Source organism: Electrona antarctica (genome assembly GCF_951216825.1).
Source record: "Electrona antarctica genome assembly, chromosome: 14".
In the NCBI taxonomy this organism is placed as follows: domain Eukaryota; kingdom Metazoa; phylum Chordata; class Actinopteri; order Myctophiformes; family Myctophidae; genus Electrona; species Electrona antarctica.
Genome location: NC_136795.1, coordinates 15992742 through 16009653, shown reverse-complemented (window position 1 = coordinate 16009653; position 16912 = coordinate 15992742). Strand labels below are relative to the sequence as shown.

Sequence of the window (16912 nt, the reverse complement as noted above, 5' to 3'; positions counted from 1 at the left end):
AACAAACCAAACGCTATTTTCGTGCTCGGACACAGCCAGGGACCCAGGCAGGGACAGACGCGACCCGTGCACACATAGCTCCTTAATGAAGTGGTTGCACCACTTAAAAATGCAAAACAGGTTAAATAACCAGTGGGAGGGGGGCTTATATTATATTATACTATATTATATTATATTATATTATATTATATTATATTATATTATACATTCATTGAATTCATCAGTCAGAGCATTGTACTGTATTCCTAGATCCCCAGAAGGTGGCACTAATGCATTTCTCTAGTAGAGTAGTTTGTGTGTAAAGGCCCAATAGAAGAAGAATAAGCCGGAAGAAGTAGCAGCAGAAATCGAAATCAGTCATTTTTTCAGTCTTGTTGACCTGGTTTGTTTTTAATTATTAGTTGCATTTCGTTACTTGAAAGCTGCTGGTTTCGTGCAGACGACCACCGAATTGAAGAAGGCTGCTGTTAGGGTAACCTGGCACACAGACAGACAGTATTAACTACTTTGATTAAGATTTAGCACTTAGCAGGCATGCTAATGAAACATTAGCAACCCGTACGCTAAGCTAGCTACTGTAGCTGTGTTTTAAATGCAGTGTGGATCGTCCTTTACATTGATAATTTCTGCAAACTCTAACCTATATTTAAAGCCAATCCATTGGATGTTTGGTGTGGTAAGTTCAGAAATACATTAACCATTTTTTGTTAAGGATTTTGACCACAGTTAACAGGCTAACTTCATGCTACTGTATGTGGAGATAAGGAACATGAAAGCTTGGACCAGCCCTGATGGCGATGATAAGATAAGCTTATATGAGAGGATCTATTCTAAACACTGGGAAGTGACTAACCGCTAATGCTTTTATTATACCGGTAGATACGATTTTGCATTGAATTGCATACGTTTGCAAAAGTTTTTATTCTGATTGGATTAGCCTAATTGTGTACTTGCCTGCATACAAACAATTTGGTGTTTACATTAAACTTCGTTAAAGTAAATCTTTAGTTTTTTAGATATTGTGTGTAATGTGTTAAGCCCTGAATGGTATACTCTACTCTAGATAGACTCTAGACGCAGTGGTTATCAATGTCAGGTCCCCAGATATTGAAACAGTGGTCTACTCTACTCTTGGTTAGCACCCACCTACTGTCAAGTTTTATGTCCCTACAGCCTACATTAACTGAGATCTTTAACTAAAGAGCAAATAAAACCATGCACTGCATTCACACTTGATTGATTGATTGATTGAAGAATTTATTAACAGTTTGCAGAATTACAGTACATTTCAAGCACAAACTAAATACTTCATGTTTCATTTGTGTTAGTATTTGTTACTGTCAATTCCTTTTTCGGGTTTATGATCCAGTCGGGAGCGGATGACATCTTGCGTCATGTTGTTTGTAGTCATTGTTTTGTAGTGCATAAAGCTACTTTTGATGGCAGGATCCCTCAAACCAGAACTTCCTTTCCCTCAAACCGGAAGAATAATACCATCCCAATAAAAGCATAACTCGCTCTCTCGTAGAATTTCCCAGTGGGATAACAAAGGTATACGGATACTAAATAGTCTCTGGAAAGCACACTCACATTTATATTTATTTTGTATTTTAGAAATCAGTGTAATTCCGCTTTTATTGGGAAGGTATTATTCTTCCGGTTTGAGGGAAAGGAAGTTCTGGTTTGAGGGTTCCGGCCTGATTACTACAAAACAATGACCCAAGAGGTAAATAGCAAGAGGGTCCAACTTTGCTTTACTTCCCATATCTGAGTGAGGTGGGCGGACACATTATTAGGAGACTGGAAGAATGTTGGAGTCTATTCATTTCCAATGGGAGAGTGAACGTGAACACAGCTTCTGAACCATTCCTTAACTCCATGGTCACTGAACTAAATACTGGACCCAATCATCACAAGGCACACAATATTTCCAAGATATTCATACTACGAGACAAATCAAGAGAAAGTCTACTTTGTTATCGTCCTTTCTTTATCCCAGCAACAAACTCGTGAGATTTAAGAGGAGACGGGAGTCTCTCTGTCCATCTGCAATTTGACGGACGACTCATGGGGGGGCTCTGGCCCCATATTTTAATTTAAGATGTGAATATTATAACGTGAAATTAATGGACATATTTAAAGTGAAATAAAATGTGTGTTCCCATGCTTAATAATAATATAATTTTCCATAACTGTCTTAGACTCTTGGTTGATGGGGGCTGATTTGGGAAATGGGAATCATGACATTTGCCATATAATGCTCTCAATGCTCATCCACATGACGTTGTCAGTGTTGTTGTCAGTCTGTGAGAGGGGAGGGTGGTGGGGAGGTCGGGGGAGAAGCAAACCACGCCTACTTCATTTAGGAGACCATTTGTAGGCTTTATGTACCATTTCGCCTCTAGTGGCTCCAATGAAGTTCGCCCATCTTTATAAATAAATAATCTTTGCAATGACTACAACATGATGTAAGATATCATCCGCTCCCGACCGGATCACACAGCAATTTAGTAACACAGACCAGGCTTTCCTCCGAGGTGGAAAGCCTGGTGATGCGAGGTTACATCAAAAGTAGCTTTATGCACCTACTAAACTACTAAGTCATTTTGAAGAGGCGATTGAAGACATTTCTGGCCTTTGCAGTAGTGAAATGACTGTATTTAGTTGTACTGTTTTTTTGTTTTTAAGTTTGAATGCTGACTAGATTGTTTATCTGTAATTGCAGCCCATTGCCTGCGTCTTACACCAACCAGGGTCCATATCCAACTGGGACCCAACTCCAACCCCCTTCCCTTACCTGGACCACCAGGGTTTGTATTCCACCCATATGCTCTCACCCTTTCCTTTCACATGCACATGCTCAATTATGGTATTGCCTTGCATTCCAGCTTGCTGCTGCAAATCATTTTTCTTTATATTAGTTTTACACTAAGCAGACTTTTTTAAATTATATTGTGAAAGTGCATCATATGTTTGAAAAGTGTTATAGAAATCAAATGACTGTTATTGTACTATAAAATAAGTAATGTTTGACATGAAAATCCACATTGAACCATCAGCCTTATCATCTCTTTGTCTTGTGTGTTGCAGCAGCAACTCTCAAACTCCATGTCTGCTGAGGCCTCAGCTAGCAGTATGACCGCTGTCTCTGGCCCTGTTCCCCATTCTGCCTGCCAGGACACAGGGGAGCATGGTATTACAATACGTGGTCTGCTTGGGAGCAAGTATGTCAAGCTGAATGTCGGCGGCTCGCTGCATTGTACCACTGTTCAGACACTAAGCAAAGAGGATAGCTTGCTGAGGAGCATTTGCAATGGAGGTACAGAGGTCACCATAGACTCAGAGGGTGAGTGTATGTTTTCTTTCTGACAAGCAGAGATCCTATTGGGTCTGTAACATTACTACGGACCTGCAATATACCATAGTTAATCCCGTTTTAAAATACAGATGGAGCAGTGGTTCCAGACAGGACTAACTGGGATTGTATCATCACATGCAATAACATAAACAGTTGAGAAGAATGCAAATGCCTTAGATCAATTCTTTCCCTCTTCTAGGATGGGTAGTGATGGATCGTTGTGGGCGACATTTTGCACTGGTTTTGAACTTCCTCCGAGATGGCTCAGTGCCACTTCCTGATGAGCACAGAGAACTAGAAGAGATTCTGAAAGAGGCTCAGTACTACAGAGTCCAGGGACTCATCCAACAATGCCTCACTGCCATGCAGGTACTGTAAGCAAGTGTCTCTCAGTTATTCAGCCTAAAGAAATCTAATTCCACCAAGTTAAAGCTGTTTCACTGATTGAGATCCTTTATACAACAGTTAGAGAAGTCTTTGATTTCCAAGTCGATCTCATTACTATAGCACATTTCATACCAGGTAGACTCAATTTGCTTCACAAAGTCAAACTTATTATTGAAACATAAAAGATATACAGTGTTGTCACCACCCGCCATCCATCCACAGGCACACATACGCACATGCACACACTAGCTAATCAAAGCCTGGGAAAAGGTCTTAAGCCTGCTTTAAAAGATGACTTTAGCAGATCTTTTAGTGATTTAAAATTGTTAACACAAATATAGTTCCCACTCCAATCACGTGTCTCCATTTGCTTACAGAAACAAAAGGATGTCTATGAAAGTGTGTGTCGCATCCCAATGATTACCTCTGCCAAAGAGGAACAGAGGATGATTGCAACCTGTAGGAAGGTAAGGTTTGAACATCTTTAGGAGTGAAGGTAGGACAGGTCATCACGGGTGTCATAATATGGCAATATGCCATGGCCACTTACCAACGCAATAGAAAGAGAGGCTGTTTGCACCGTTTCGACTCATGTCTTCTTCAGGGTGTTCTTGTTTATAAGCCTTCACTCTCAACTAACCTTTGAATTATTCGTGGATGTGGTTTCACTTTTGGTGCCTGGGGAGCCTGCAGCCTTTCACATCTTCACAAGTTTGTTGGGATCGAACCCGCGACACGCTAAAACCTTTTGTACACAGTTCATGCTGCATTTGTCTGTGGCCAGAGGTGGTTCTCGTTTGTGAAATCATGCTCATAGTGACGTGAGCTGTGACTGGTCTACTTGTGAGGGGATAAGACATCAATAGTTTCATACATACACATGCTGCATGGCACCCCCTGTTCTAGAATGCTTGGCCTTTGCACAGCAATCAAACACCATACAAAAGCTTTCTTGTCCAACAAATGGCTGCAATTTGTTTTTGCCATTGTGGGTACATGCAGTTTAGGTTAGTAAAGTATTTATTTAAGTCAGAATGGTGATTTAAAATATTGACTGCCTATCTTTGATGGGTTCCCGACTTACACCATTAGTGGACACCTACCAGGCAATCGGAAACAAATATTTCCCACAGCCAGTTACACCGGCTGTCCGGTCCTCCCAGTACCCAATTTTAATATGTAATCGGATATTTAGTTCCGGGGTTCAGATGAGCAAGGTGATGAAAAGATGACATAATCAGAATTATGTTTTATTTGCATTTCTGTATGCCTGCCCTGTACCTGTCCCTTTCCTCTTAATATGAATGGAGAAAAAAAAAGATGACATGGTGGTAGAGTACTAAACTGATCCATCAAATTTGCATTCTTGTTATTTTGGTTCAAAGTAATATTCAATATTAGTAATATTCAATATTGTACACCTTCAAGAAAATATGTGTGCATCCAGAAGAGATTTATGACCTGACAAATGGATGTGGCCTTCACCTGCATTTTAAGATTAGGTCATCCCAGAGATTATGGATTCCATTTGCAAATATTAACATCCGTTAACATTGTAACTGACCAACAACTAAACATTGTATTTGTTTCCTCCTCTCTCCACAGCCTGTCGTAAAACTCCAGAACAACAGGGGAAACAACAAATATTCTTACACCAGGTAAGAATTGAGGCTGAAGATGGATGGCTCAGACACTTTGGTGAAAGCCAAATCCATTTGGCTTTCACCTGTATAAGATTGCACTGCTTTGATGTAGAATGACTTAAGTGTCTGCTGTAACCCCTTGGTCTTTCTTGTTCTCTATTTCCAGTAACTCTGATGATAACCTGCTGAAGAATATTGAGCTGTTTGACAAGCTTGGGCTGCGCTTTAATGGCAGAGTTCTGTTTGTGAAGGATGTGCTGGGGGATGAGATCTGCTGTTGGTCATTCTACGGTGAAGGCCGCAAAATTGCTGAAGTTTGTTGCACCTCCATAGTGTATGCAACAGAGAAGAAACAGACCAAAGTAAGCAGCAGGATACACTTTCTTTCAGAACAATGCATTTGTTTGTCACCAACCAATTCACAACCCCTAATTGCAAATGAAGTTCATTTTCAATTAGGGGTTGTGAATATCTTAACAGGTTTGCTCAGATGAACATCACATTTCACAGCGTACATTATTGTCTCTGTTCTGTAATATCTGTATCACAGCTCTCAACCATCTCCCGTAACATACAGACAAGATACATAAGACGTACAGTACACAGATAAAGACAATATACAAATACATATACATACATAAAGCTTTAGCACACCATAGTGTAGGTATGCAGGCGTGTAGAAAAGGGAAAAACAATGGCAGTCGGTTCACATTTCTTTCTGAATCTGTGTGTGGGTTTATTTAGGTTGAGTTTCCTGAGGCGCGCATCTTTGAAGAAACCCTCAACATCCTCATCTATGAAAATGGTAGAGGATCAGGTCCTGGAGGTCTGGCCCTTTTAGACTCGAGCCAATCAGAAGAAGAGGGTGCCAGTGGAGGAGACAGGCGTGTCCGGCGCATCCACGTCAGGAGGCATATCATGCATGACGAGAGAGGACACGGCCAACAGACAGTGTACAAGGACTAATGGCATGGTATAGCATGGGAGAATGAATGTACAAGTGTTCTCGGTGGAGCCTAGCAATATGAAATAAAAAGGACGATCTTGATTATAGCAATAGCATGGATTTGCCATAAATGTCCCAATAGATGTGGCTGACTTGTTGACCTAACAAAGACGTCGAAATACAAATGGCTTCCGTTATGTTTACAAAAGGAAACGTTTTTGTAATTTCTTAAAGGCAAATATGGCAAATTACAGGGCACATGGAAGACGTTATGTGAATTTTATTTGTTTTAATATGAGGAATAGCCCCGGCCGTCAGTCACCAACAGGGCTTTAAATCCCTAAAGCCCTATCCCTGCTGTTAACAACGTGCACTAAGAACCCTCCACTGCATTGTTCCTCTAAGTCTAATCCTTTTCATTCAGGTTGTGATGTGAAAGCCATTGGGTGCATACTTAGTTGTTACTTGGGTTGGAATTCCATAACACACTGACGAGCAACGGAGGCGATTTACTGTACATTTAATCGTTGGTACGTTAACACTGGAATAAAATGACGCTGTCACTTTTTTGTTTGCCAGGTGGGAACTGTCTGTAAATGTGAGTGCGGAGCAGCACACTTTTTGTTGTTTTTTGTTTTTTCCTTTTTCTTATTTAAGTTATTGATACTTTATTTGTTTCAGGACATGTGTTTTGTATTAATTTATTAACTTAATTTATTTTCTGGTAGTTGTATTTTTATTTTATGCAATATCTGTGTAAATTTGGTTAGGTAGTAATTTGATGGGTTTTCCCCCCCCACACCTTTTTTTTTTGTTTTATTTATGGCATGTGTCAAACATGTTATGGAAGCACACATCACATTTAGAATTTGTTCACTGATGCCGTAGGCCTGTAGTTATACCAAACATTTCAAGCTGAACAATGATACGGCTATATAGTCTCATCATTGATACCGAGCCACTAAAAAGCCATTACAAAATTTGTTGTACATTTCACACACTTTGTAGTATTTTCATTTCCCTCAGGGAGAGGACACCCATTGAATTGATCAATGGCATGTCCTAATCACTCGGAATTATTTAAATGCATGAATGAGAGCAGTATGTAGTTCACACTGTTTTTGAATGACCGCCTAGGATACCTTCCGATATGCACTAATGTAACTTCCGTCCAGAATGTCTTTGTCAGTGGTCATGCAAATGTTCAGAATAAATGACTTGAATCATTTTATGTGGTATGTATGGTTAATGCATTTAAGTACATGTAAGAGATTAGAAAATGTATTATGTAACTTCTAGTCTGATGGCACAATCTTCATTGATTCTTATGTACAGTAGGAGTACTATAGGGACATATCAACTGCACACCCTTGGTTATTTACAAAAAATGTTGTGGTTAAGCACATTTAATTATATAGTGTGTGTGTGTGTATACACCCCAGACAGTGTTTAAATTGCTAGATTCCGTATTTAGATATTTGATATTCATTTTATCTGACTTTCCCCCTTCCCCCATTGCTTGCACCCATTGTAACTTCAAACTATTCACCATGTTAGATTCATCGAAACAGTAAAGCATAAGTTGTGCGGGGTGAGAGGAAGGTTCACCGTTTTATTAAGCCATATTAAAATTAGTATTTGTGGCGCGTTCATCACTCTGGGGAGCAGGTAGCCATGGTTCACATGACACTCGTACTTCACGAGCATCATGATTATGACAGTCATGAGAGTGGCAAATAAGAAAATGCAACATGTGAAAATGGAGCACTCCAAATACACAATGGAGGAGAGGAATATGCATATCCTGCATTTCTATGAGGAATCTGCTCGCTCAGAGCTGTGGAACATGCCAATACAACACTTAACACCAACAGTGGGAGGCAGCAATACGCCGACGGGCGTGTTGTCTGCGGGAAATGAAAAAGAAGAAGAGGAGGAGACCGGAAACTGCCACTGGCGCAATTTGACGTGACGTCACATCTGACAACAAAAAAACCCCGCTGAAAAGTCAAGAAAGATGTCTGAAGAAGAAAAGCGGATTCGGACGTTTGTCTGTCAACAACTGAGTGATGCACCAGACCTGAGGTACAGTCATGTTTCTGTGTGTGTGTGTGTGTGTATGTATGTATATGATTTTACGGGGGCCAGTTTCGAATAGCAGTCATCCGTCGTAGGTGCCCTTTGAGAGCGGTTTTGAAGCAGTCAAGGGATTCCCATGTCTTAATGACAGTTGGTAGGGCGTTCCACATTTTGTGTGTGTGTGTGTGTGTGTGTGTGTGTGTGTGTGTGTGTGTGTGTGTGTGTGTGTGTGTGTGTGTGTGTGTGTGTGTGTGTGTGTGTGTGTGTGTGTGTGTGTGTGTGTGTGTGTGTGTGTGTGTGTGTGTGTGTGTGTGTGTGTGTGTGTGTGTGTGTGTGTGTGTGTGTGTGTGTGTGTGTGCTGTATTTTGTTTGTTCACAAATACTGAGTTGGGTTGATAATTACATACCACCTGATTACCACTTTCCTTTGATGTTATATTTCTAATGTAACACTTTACTTTGACTTTAGTGGCCTAACTCTAGGCATTATACGGCGGCAATATTTGTCACATGTGGGCCATGAATCATTAAGTCCAGATGCCAAACAATTCATGAAGAAGGTGGTTCAAGAGGAACTGATGAAAATGCAGGTAACATGATTGTAATCCTTCAATGTCAAAGTTGCTTTTGCTCGAGTTTGTATGCATATTTTTGTATTGTATTTTTGGGTGAATAACAAACCATAACTTTTACTTAGAACCCGGACGAAGAAGATGTGAAGAATCTTGAAGAATCTGTCAAAGCTGCCACTGCCGTGATCCCCCAAAAGAAGAGAAAGAGGGAAGAAGAAAATGAGGAGGCAAGCGATGGGAACGCAGATGACACAACTGTATCCCAGGCAAAGAAATCTCGTCCGTTAAGCTCTTCAGGTTGGTGATAATGAGTGGTTGTGTTGTCTATCATTAGGGGTTAGCTTTCAAAATACACAGTAAATCCTCTGTGGCAAACTCCAACATTTCTTTTTCTATGACTTCTTTGACAAAGCTTCTGAAATGGAAAGTGCCGGAAAGAAGGCAAGCAAAACATCAGAGTCGCAACCACGTCAAGATGATGATGATGAGGACCAGAATGAGGCGGTCAGTGACGAAGACATTGGCGGTGAAGGAAACATGGACGTGGAAACAAATGAGAGCTCTGAGAACCAACAAAAGATCAAAAAGAAAATGGCAAATAAAAGTGGGGTGAAGAAGGGCAGTAATGGAAGTGCAGAAAAGACTACATCTGACCATGGCGGCAGTAGTGAGTCCTCTGAGGAAGATGGCAAGAAAGGTAAATAATATGTAATTTTACATGTCGTTTTACAGCATCTATTACGGTATGCCCTTTATTCTGCCCAATAACTTTACGTTTCAACCTAGCTTATCATAACAGACAACATTCTGTGAAAATCTAGGTGGCACATGGTGAGCTTATAGATTTGTTATTTTTGTTAATTGGTGTACAACAAATAGGATTAACTTTTTCTTGTCATTACTAAACATTTGTTTGGCCTTGTTTCAATTGACTTGAATAAAATTCATGATACAGCAGTTCAGTACTAACATAGCTTGGGTTTGCTTATTGTTACTGTCGTTGATGGTTGCACTGTGTTATACACCCAGATGTGATTCTCTTGTTTCACTGGCAAGTGGCAATAGTTTTACATTTCAATTTCTTTTGAGCTTACACATTTTTTACTGTTTTGTTTTGATCCGTTTCTCTCCAGAGGCAGTTCTTCATACCACACCACAACAAAAGACACCTGAGGAGCTTAAGCAGGACTCCGACTCATCACCCCCCTCTCTAGAAGACGACAGCGAAATTGAAAAAAAGAAGAGTGTAAAAAAACAAAGGAACAGAAAGTCTAAATCAGAAAAGGTGAGCCTTCAAGCAATACCGCTCAGGCATTCACAATTACACTGAAGTGTCTGTGAGGCTAGTCAGGCTAGGACAGGTTGCACACGAGATTGGGCTAACCTGTTGTCTTTGACCCTTTGCACAGGATGACAAATCTAACAAACCGAAGACTAAAGGGAGAACAAATAATAAAAGAGGGGTGAAGAAAGGTCAGAATGCAAGTATGGCGAAGAAGCCTTCCCCATCACAGAAACTCAGCGATGATGGAACGAAAAATGATGCCATAAAGAACACCACTTCCAACCACGACAGCAGTAGTGAGTCTTCTGAGGAAGATCATTGCGAGAAAGGTAAATGATACGCAGTTGTCGTTTTACTTACAGCATCTATTATGTTTGTGATAATGCCCTTTCTTCAGTCTAATAACCACTTTCAGCCTGGCATCCCTATTCTGAGCATATCATAATATGTGAACATTCTGCGAACATTTAGAGAAACATTCTGGGAAAATCTACCAACTCACTTGTTGCAATATGGCACATTGTGAGCTTGTAGATCTGCTATTTGACATAATCAAGTATACATGTGTGTAAACCTTTGTTTGGTCCAGTTGTAAATGACTGGAATACATTTCATACAGCAGTTCAGTACTAACATAGTCTGACCAATTTTGGGTTTCAGCTTATGCTCTCGAGGCCAAGCTTATCGTTACTGATGTTGATGGGTGTACTGTATTATACACCTGAATGTTCATGCTCTTGCAATTAGTGTATATATTTCAATTTATTTTGAGTTTACTGATTTATTATGGTTTTGTTTTGTGATATGAAGAGCTGCCTCTGGATAGACAAGGATCGAAACAGAAGACCCCTGTGAAGCTTAGACAGGACTCTGACTCATCACCCCCCTCTCTGGAAGACTCCAGCGCCAGTGAAACAGACAAAAAGGAGACTGTTAAAAAACAAAGGAATGTGAAGTCTAAGTCAGAAAAAAAGGTGAGCCTGAGATATTGTTTGATTTGGAATGTGCTTTAACTGATCATGTATGCTCTCTGCATAGCCCCCACAACCCATTCTGCACATCATGCTGTACTTCTGTACTCTGCAATAGACATAGATTGTCTTCTTGGAAGTTCTATTATTATCTATTATATGGGCCAATCTGAATGTTCACACTCGACTTGGCCAACCTATTGTCTTTGATCCTCTGCACAGGATGACAAATCTAACAAACAGAAGACTAAAGGGAAAACAAATAATAAAAGTGCGGTGAAGAAAGGTCAGAAGGCAAGTATGGAGAAGAAGCCTTCCCCATCACATAAATCCAGTGATGACGGAAAGAAAAATGGCGCCATAAAGGAAACCACTTCCAACCACGACAGCAGTAGTGACTCTTCTGAGGAAGAAGGCGAGAAAGGTAAATAATATAAAATTGTCGTTTTACTTCAGGATCTATTATTATGATGCACTTTCTTCAGTCTAATTACCACATTAAGCCTGGCATCCCTATTCTGGTCATGTGTTCATACTGTATGTGAACATTCTGCAAAAGTAGACGGAACACGTTTGGGTTTCAGCATTATGCACTAAAGGTCATTGTTACAGTCGTTGATGGGTGGGTGTACTTTATTTTATATTTCAATTTAATTCAAACTTACGATTTTTGTTTTGTGATATGAAGAGCTGCCTCCTGAGAGAGAAGGATCAAAACATAAGACACCTGAGGAGCTTAAACAGGAAGACTCTGACTCATCACCCCCCTCTCTAGAAGACACCAGTGAAACTGACAAAAAGAAGACTGTTAAACGAATGAAAGTAAAGTCTAAATCAGAACAGGTTAGTCTTCAAGCAACACCGCTCAAAATGGAATATTGTTAACCGTCTTACACAAAATATAGTGAGATTTGGAATGTGCTTTAACTGATCATGTATGCTCTCTGCATAGCCCCCACAACCCATTCTACACATCATTCTGTACTCTGCAATAGACATAGATTGTCTTCTTGGAAGTTCTATTATTATCTATTATATGGGCCAATCTGAATGTTCATACTCTACTTGGCCAACCTATTGTCTTTGATCCTCTGCACAGGATGACAAATCTAACAAACAGAAGACTAAAGGGAAAACAAATAATAAAAGTGCGGTGAAGAAAGGTCAGAATGCAAGTATGGAGAAGAAGCCTTCCCCATCACATAAATCCAGTGATGACGGAAAGAAAAATGGCGCCATAAAGGAAACCACTTCCAACCACGACAGCAGTAGTGACTCTTCTGAGGAAGAAGGCGAGAAAGGTAAATAATATAAAATTGTCGTTTTACTTCAGGATCTATTATGATGATGCACTTTCTTCAGTCCAATTACCACATTAAGCCTGGCATCCCTATTCTGGTCATGTGTTCATACTGTATGTGAACATTCTGCAAAAGTAGACAAACATTCCTAAACCATAGCCGGAACACGTTTGGGTTTCAGCTTTATGCACTAAAGGTCATTGTTACAGTCGTTGATGGGTGGGTGTACTTTATTTTATATTTCAATTTAATTCAAACTTACGATTTTTGTTTTGTGATATGAAGAGCTGCCTCCTGAGAGAAAAGGATCAAAACATAAGACACCTGAGGAGCTTAAACAGGAAGACTCTGACTCATCACCCCCCTCTCTAGAAGACACCAGTGAAACTGACAAAAAGAAGACTGTTAAACGAATGAAAGTAAAGTCTAAATCAGAACAGGTGAGTCTTCAAGCAACACCGCTCAAAATGGAATATTGTTAACCGTCTTACACAAAATATAGTGAGATTTGGAATGTGCTGTAACTTATCATGTATGCTCTCTGCATAGCCCCCACAACCCATTCTGCACATCATTCTGTACTCTGCAATAGACATAGATTGTCTTCTTGGAAGTTCTATTATTATCTATTATATGGGCCAATCTGAATGTTCATACTCTACTTGGCCAACCTATTGTCTTTGATCCTCTGCACAGGATGACAAATCTAACAAACAGAAGACTAAAGGGAGAACAAATAATAAAAGTGCGGTGAAGAAAGGTCAGAATGCAAGTATGGAGAAGAAGCCTTCCCCATCACATAAATCCAGTGATGACGGAAAGAAAAATGGCGCCATAAAGGAAACTACTTCCAACCACGACAGCAGTAGTGACTCTTCTGAGGAAGAAGGCGAGAAAGGTAAATAATATAAAATTGTCGTTTTACTTCAGGATCTATTATGATGATGCACTTTCTTCAGTCCAATTACCACATTGAGCCTGGCATCCCTATTCTGGTCATGTGTTCATACTGTATGTGAACATTCTGCAAAAGTAGACAAACATTCCTAAACCATAGCCGGAACACGTTTGGGTTTCAGCATTATGCACTAAAGGTCATTGTTACAGTCGTTGATGGGTGGGTGTACTTTATTTTATATTTCAATTTAATTCAAACTTACGATTTTTGTTTTGTTTTGTGATATGAAGAGCTGCCTCCTGAGAGAGAAGGATCAAAACATAAGACACCTGAGGAGCTTAAACAGGAAGACTCTGACTCATCACCCCCCTCTCTAGAAGACACCAGTGAAACAGACAAAAAGAAGAAAGAAAGAAAGAAAGTTAAACGAATGAAAGTAAAGTCTAAATCAGAACAGGTGAGTCTTCAAGCAACACCGCTCAAAATGGAATATTGTTAACCGTCTTACACAAAATATAGTGAGATTTGGAATGTGCTGTAACTTATCATTCAATGCTCTCTGTATGAATAATGTTCCTCCACACTCTATTAAAGGAAACTACTTCCAACAAAAACAACAATGAATCTTCTGAGGAAGATGATGAGAAGAAGGATTCTTCTGAGGAAGATGATGAGGAGAAGGACTCTTCTGAGGAAGATGGTGAGGGTAAAGGTAAAGTCGCTCTGGATTAATCCTGCTGAATCTTCAAAAGTACTTAATTCAAAACTTTAGCAAAGTACACAGATTTTTTACAGATCACAGGGCAAGGAATTAGATTTCAATTTAAATATATTCGGCCTAAATGTGACTTTTTGACTTTAATTTATTGTCACTCCACTTTAGAAAACAACAGCAAGAGTGAAAACACTGGAGACAAAAAGGAGGCTGGAAAAAAGGGAAAGAATGCAAAGCCCAAATCAAAGGTGAGATTTCAAATAAAATGTTATAAAACTTATTCTTGATCATCTTTGATATCACAATATGATGAAATGTATAATGTGCTGTAACTTCGCTCGTATGCTCTGAAATACATTTTATTATTCCCCCTTGTCTCATCAAACATCTGACATTTTCTATTGAGAAACTATTCCCGAAATATTGAAATATCAAATCAGTAAGTGTTACAAGACGTGTTTTTTTTGTCCTTGCACAGGACAACGCACAGCACAAAGCTGTGGCTAGGCTAAAGCACTACATCACCCTCTGTGGTGTGAGGAAGCCATACAAGAAGCTCCTTGATGACTGCAGTTCAGTAAAACAAATGGTGGCTTTTCTGAACAAAGAGCTAGAAGAACTCGGAGTCAAAGGTGTGTGTGTGTGTGTGTGTGTGTGTGTGTGTGTGTGTGTGTGTGTGTGTGTGTGTGTGTGTGTGTGTGTGTGTGTGTGTGTGTGTGTGTGTGTGTGTGTGTGTGTGTGTGTGTGTGTGTGTGTGTGTGTGTGTGTGTGTGTGTGTGTGTGTGTGTGTGTGTGTGTGTGTGTGTGTGTGTGTGTGTGTGTGTGTGTGTGTGTGTGTGTGTGTGTGTGTGTGTGTGTGTGTGTGTGTGTGTGTGTGTGTGTGTGTGTGGTCATTTGACAACACACACTTGACTAAAGAGAGTGTTTGGAATAATTATCTTTAGCTCCATATAAAAAAGGTGCATTGAGTATCTGTTATACATTGGAAAATCATTTGCAGGCGTACCATACCTTGAACTTAATAGCATCATTGTCTTTCCTTTGCAGGTCGACCAACTATTGCGAAGTGTAAAAAGGTTCAACGCAAGAGAGAGAGGGCTAAAGAGGTGGCTGAACTTGATGTCAGCAACATCATCACCACCCAAGGTGGTTATTTGTTGTTTTAAAAGAAATCTTTGTGATGGTGTCCATGCTTAGATAACATTTGGTTTGTCTTAAGTTGCACAGTTTTGTCCCCTACCAGAGGCGTAAGTAAGTTCTGATGCTGTATACAGGTTATGTCTTTGCCTGCTTGCCCTGACGGAAGAACATTCTTTGGACATTGCAACAGGGGGCAAGATGAACCAATGTTTGCAATCAATGCATGTACAAAAAACTGTTACAGACGTTTTCTATTGATCATTGATTGACCACAAATCAATGCAATCAAGCTCATGAAAGCGGCAGGCCAGGAAGGTGTGTGATTCCATACTATAATGCTGTGTTGTGGCTCGTTTATGAAGCAGACACATAACCACGTTGGAATTAATGGCACCAAACATTTGACTCTTATAAGGTGCTTCCTTGTTCCTTCAACTCTTCACTGCACTGGGACGCTGCGTTCATGATTTGAGGAATTTTGTTAAAAATGAGCCACTCCTGCAAACTTTGGAAGCCAATCTTAGCCAATGAGGATGGAATACGAAAGATGGTGGGGCAGATGCGTCTTGATCACATGACTATAGAAATAACGTGTACCAATTGCCATGATGTTTGGACAAAATCCCTCTTGACTAATATCAAGAAATTAATCAAATGAATATGAAATATCTAAATATTGCATGCAACATTTGCATGGAAATAAGGAATGAATTGAAAAATAAATTAAAAAATATATAAAAGGTTTCTGCCCAACCGCAATGATGATTTGTTATGTGTCTTCAACGTTGACTGTTTTCTAAACGGTATGAAAATAATCGATCACAATCTTCTCTCTCAGGTCGACCTAAACGACGAGCAGCATCATCAGCATGGAAGGAAAAGGATGTTCCTCAATCTGATCCGTTTACACGCACCGTGCAATCCAGCTCTGATAGTGATGGGGGTGGTGAGACAGGCAGAGGAGGCAGGAGAACTGACTGGAGCAATCTGCAGGGCATCATCAGTGATGACGGAGACAGTGATTGACAGGCACAGGCAGCGGTTATTTGCAAATATTGACAGGCCACACAGCTGTTCTTTGTGTAAAGTCAGTTTTTGGCCTAAGCAGTTGTTTTGTTCGAGGGACCAAATCCGTCTGTACAGTATATTGGGATTGTTCTTTGGTTGATGTATTCCTTAACATTTTTGTATCTTATCTTTGTTGACAGTATATTGGGATTGTTCTTTGGTTGATGTATTCCTTAACATTTTTATATCTTATCTTTGTTGACTGTATAATGGGATTCTTATTTGGTTGTTGTATTCCCTAACATGTTATTGTTGAAGGGGAGAAGCTTCACAATTTAATGATTAATGTAATAAATAAACATTCATGTTTGTATACAAGAAAAAGCCTAATTTTCATTTGTGAAAATCACATGGAGTATACTGTGTGGGACATACAGTGTGTGTGTGTGTGTGTGTGTGTGTGTGTGTCTGTGTCTGTCTGTGTAGATTAGAGATATTTCATCAAATTAATTTAATAAATTAGTCCAAAGTGTTTCATATACCGTAGTGAAGAAAGACATGAAATTAGAAATGTCTAACAGAACAATGTGATGCAGAATGTTGACCTAT

The 16912-nt window shown here is 39.8% G+C and overlaps 2 protein-coding genes across 5 annotated transcripts; both read left to right on the top strand.

Moving 5' to 3' along the window:
* Window positions 1-308: 308 nt before the first annotated feature.
* Window positions 309-7562, top strand: kctd13 (potassium channel tetramerization domain containing 13). 4 transcript variants are annotated; one of them, XM_079520021.1, is made up of 8 exons: window positions 309-676; window positions 2726-2810; window positions 3094-3346; window positions 3558-3727; window positions 4123-4212; window positions 5351-5403; window positions 5555-5750; window positions 6133-7562. In XM_079520021.1, the coding sequence occupies exons 3-8, from the start codon at window positions 3109-3111 to the stop codon at window positions 6352-6354; spliced, it is 969 nt and encodes a 322-aa protein (XP_079376147.1). In that variant the 5' UTR covers window positions 309-676; window positions 2726-2810; window positions 3094-3108; the 3' UTR covers window positions 6355-7562. The 4 variants fall into 4 exon arrangements, with proteins under 4 accessions (XP_079376147.1, XP_079376146.1, XP_079376149.1 ...); XM_079520020.1 differs by having other exon boundaries at window positions 310-676; window positions 3091-3346; XM_079520023.1 differs by having other exon boundaries at window positions 314-472.
* A 697-nt stretch (window positions 7563-8259) lies between these two features.
* Window positions 8260-16687, top strand: hirip3 (HIRA interacting protein 3). Its single transcript, XM_079521338.1, has 18 exons — window positions 8260-8419; window positions 8883-9003; window positions 9111-9282; window positions 9398-9682; window positions 10119-10270; window positions 10395-10599; window positions 11081-11244; window positions 11464-11665; window positions 11930-12084; window positions 12341-12542; window positions 12828-12982; window positions 13239-13440; window positions 13731-13897; window positions 14035-14152; window positions 14324-14403; window positions 14634-14787; window positions 15203-15301; window positions 16134-16687. Exons 1-18 carry the CDS (start codon window positions 8352-8354, stop codon window positions 16319-16321), a joined length of 2889 nt encoding a protein of 962 aa, XP_079377464.1. The 5' UTR covers window positions 8260-8351; the 3' UTR covers window positions 16322-16687.
* Window positions 16688-16912: the final 225 nt, after the last annotated feature.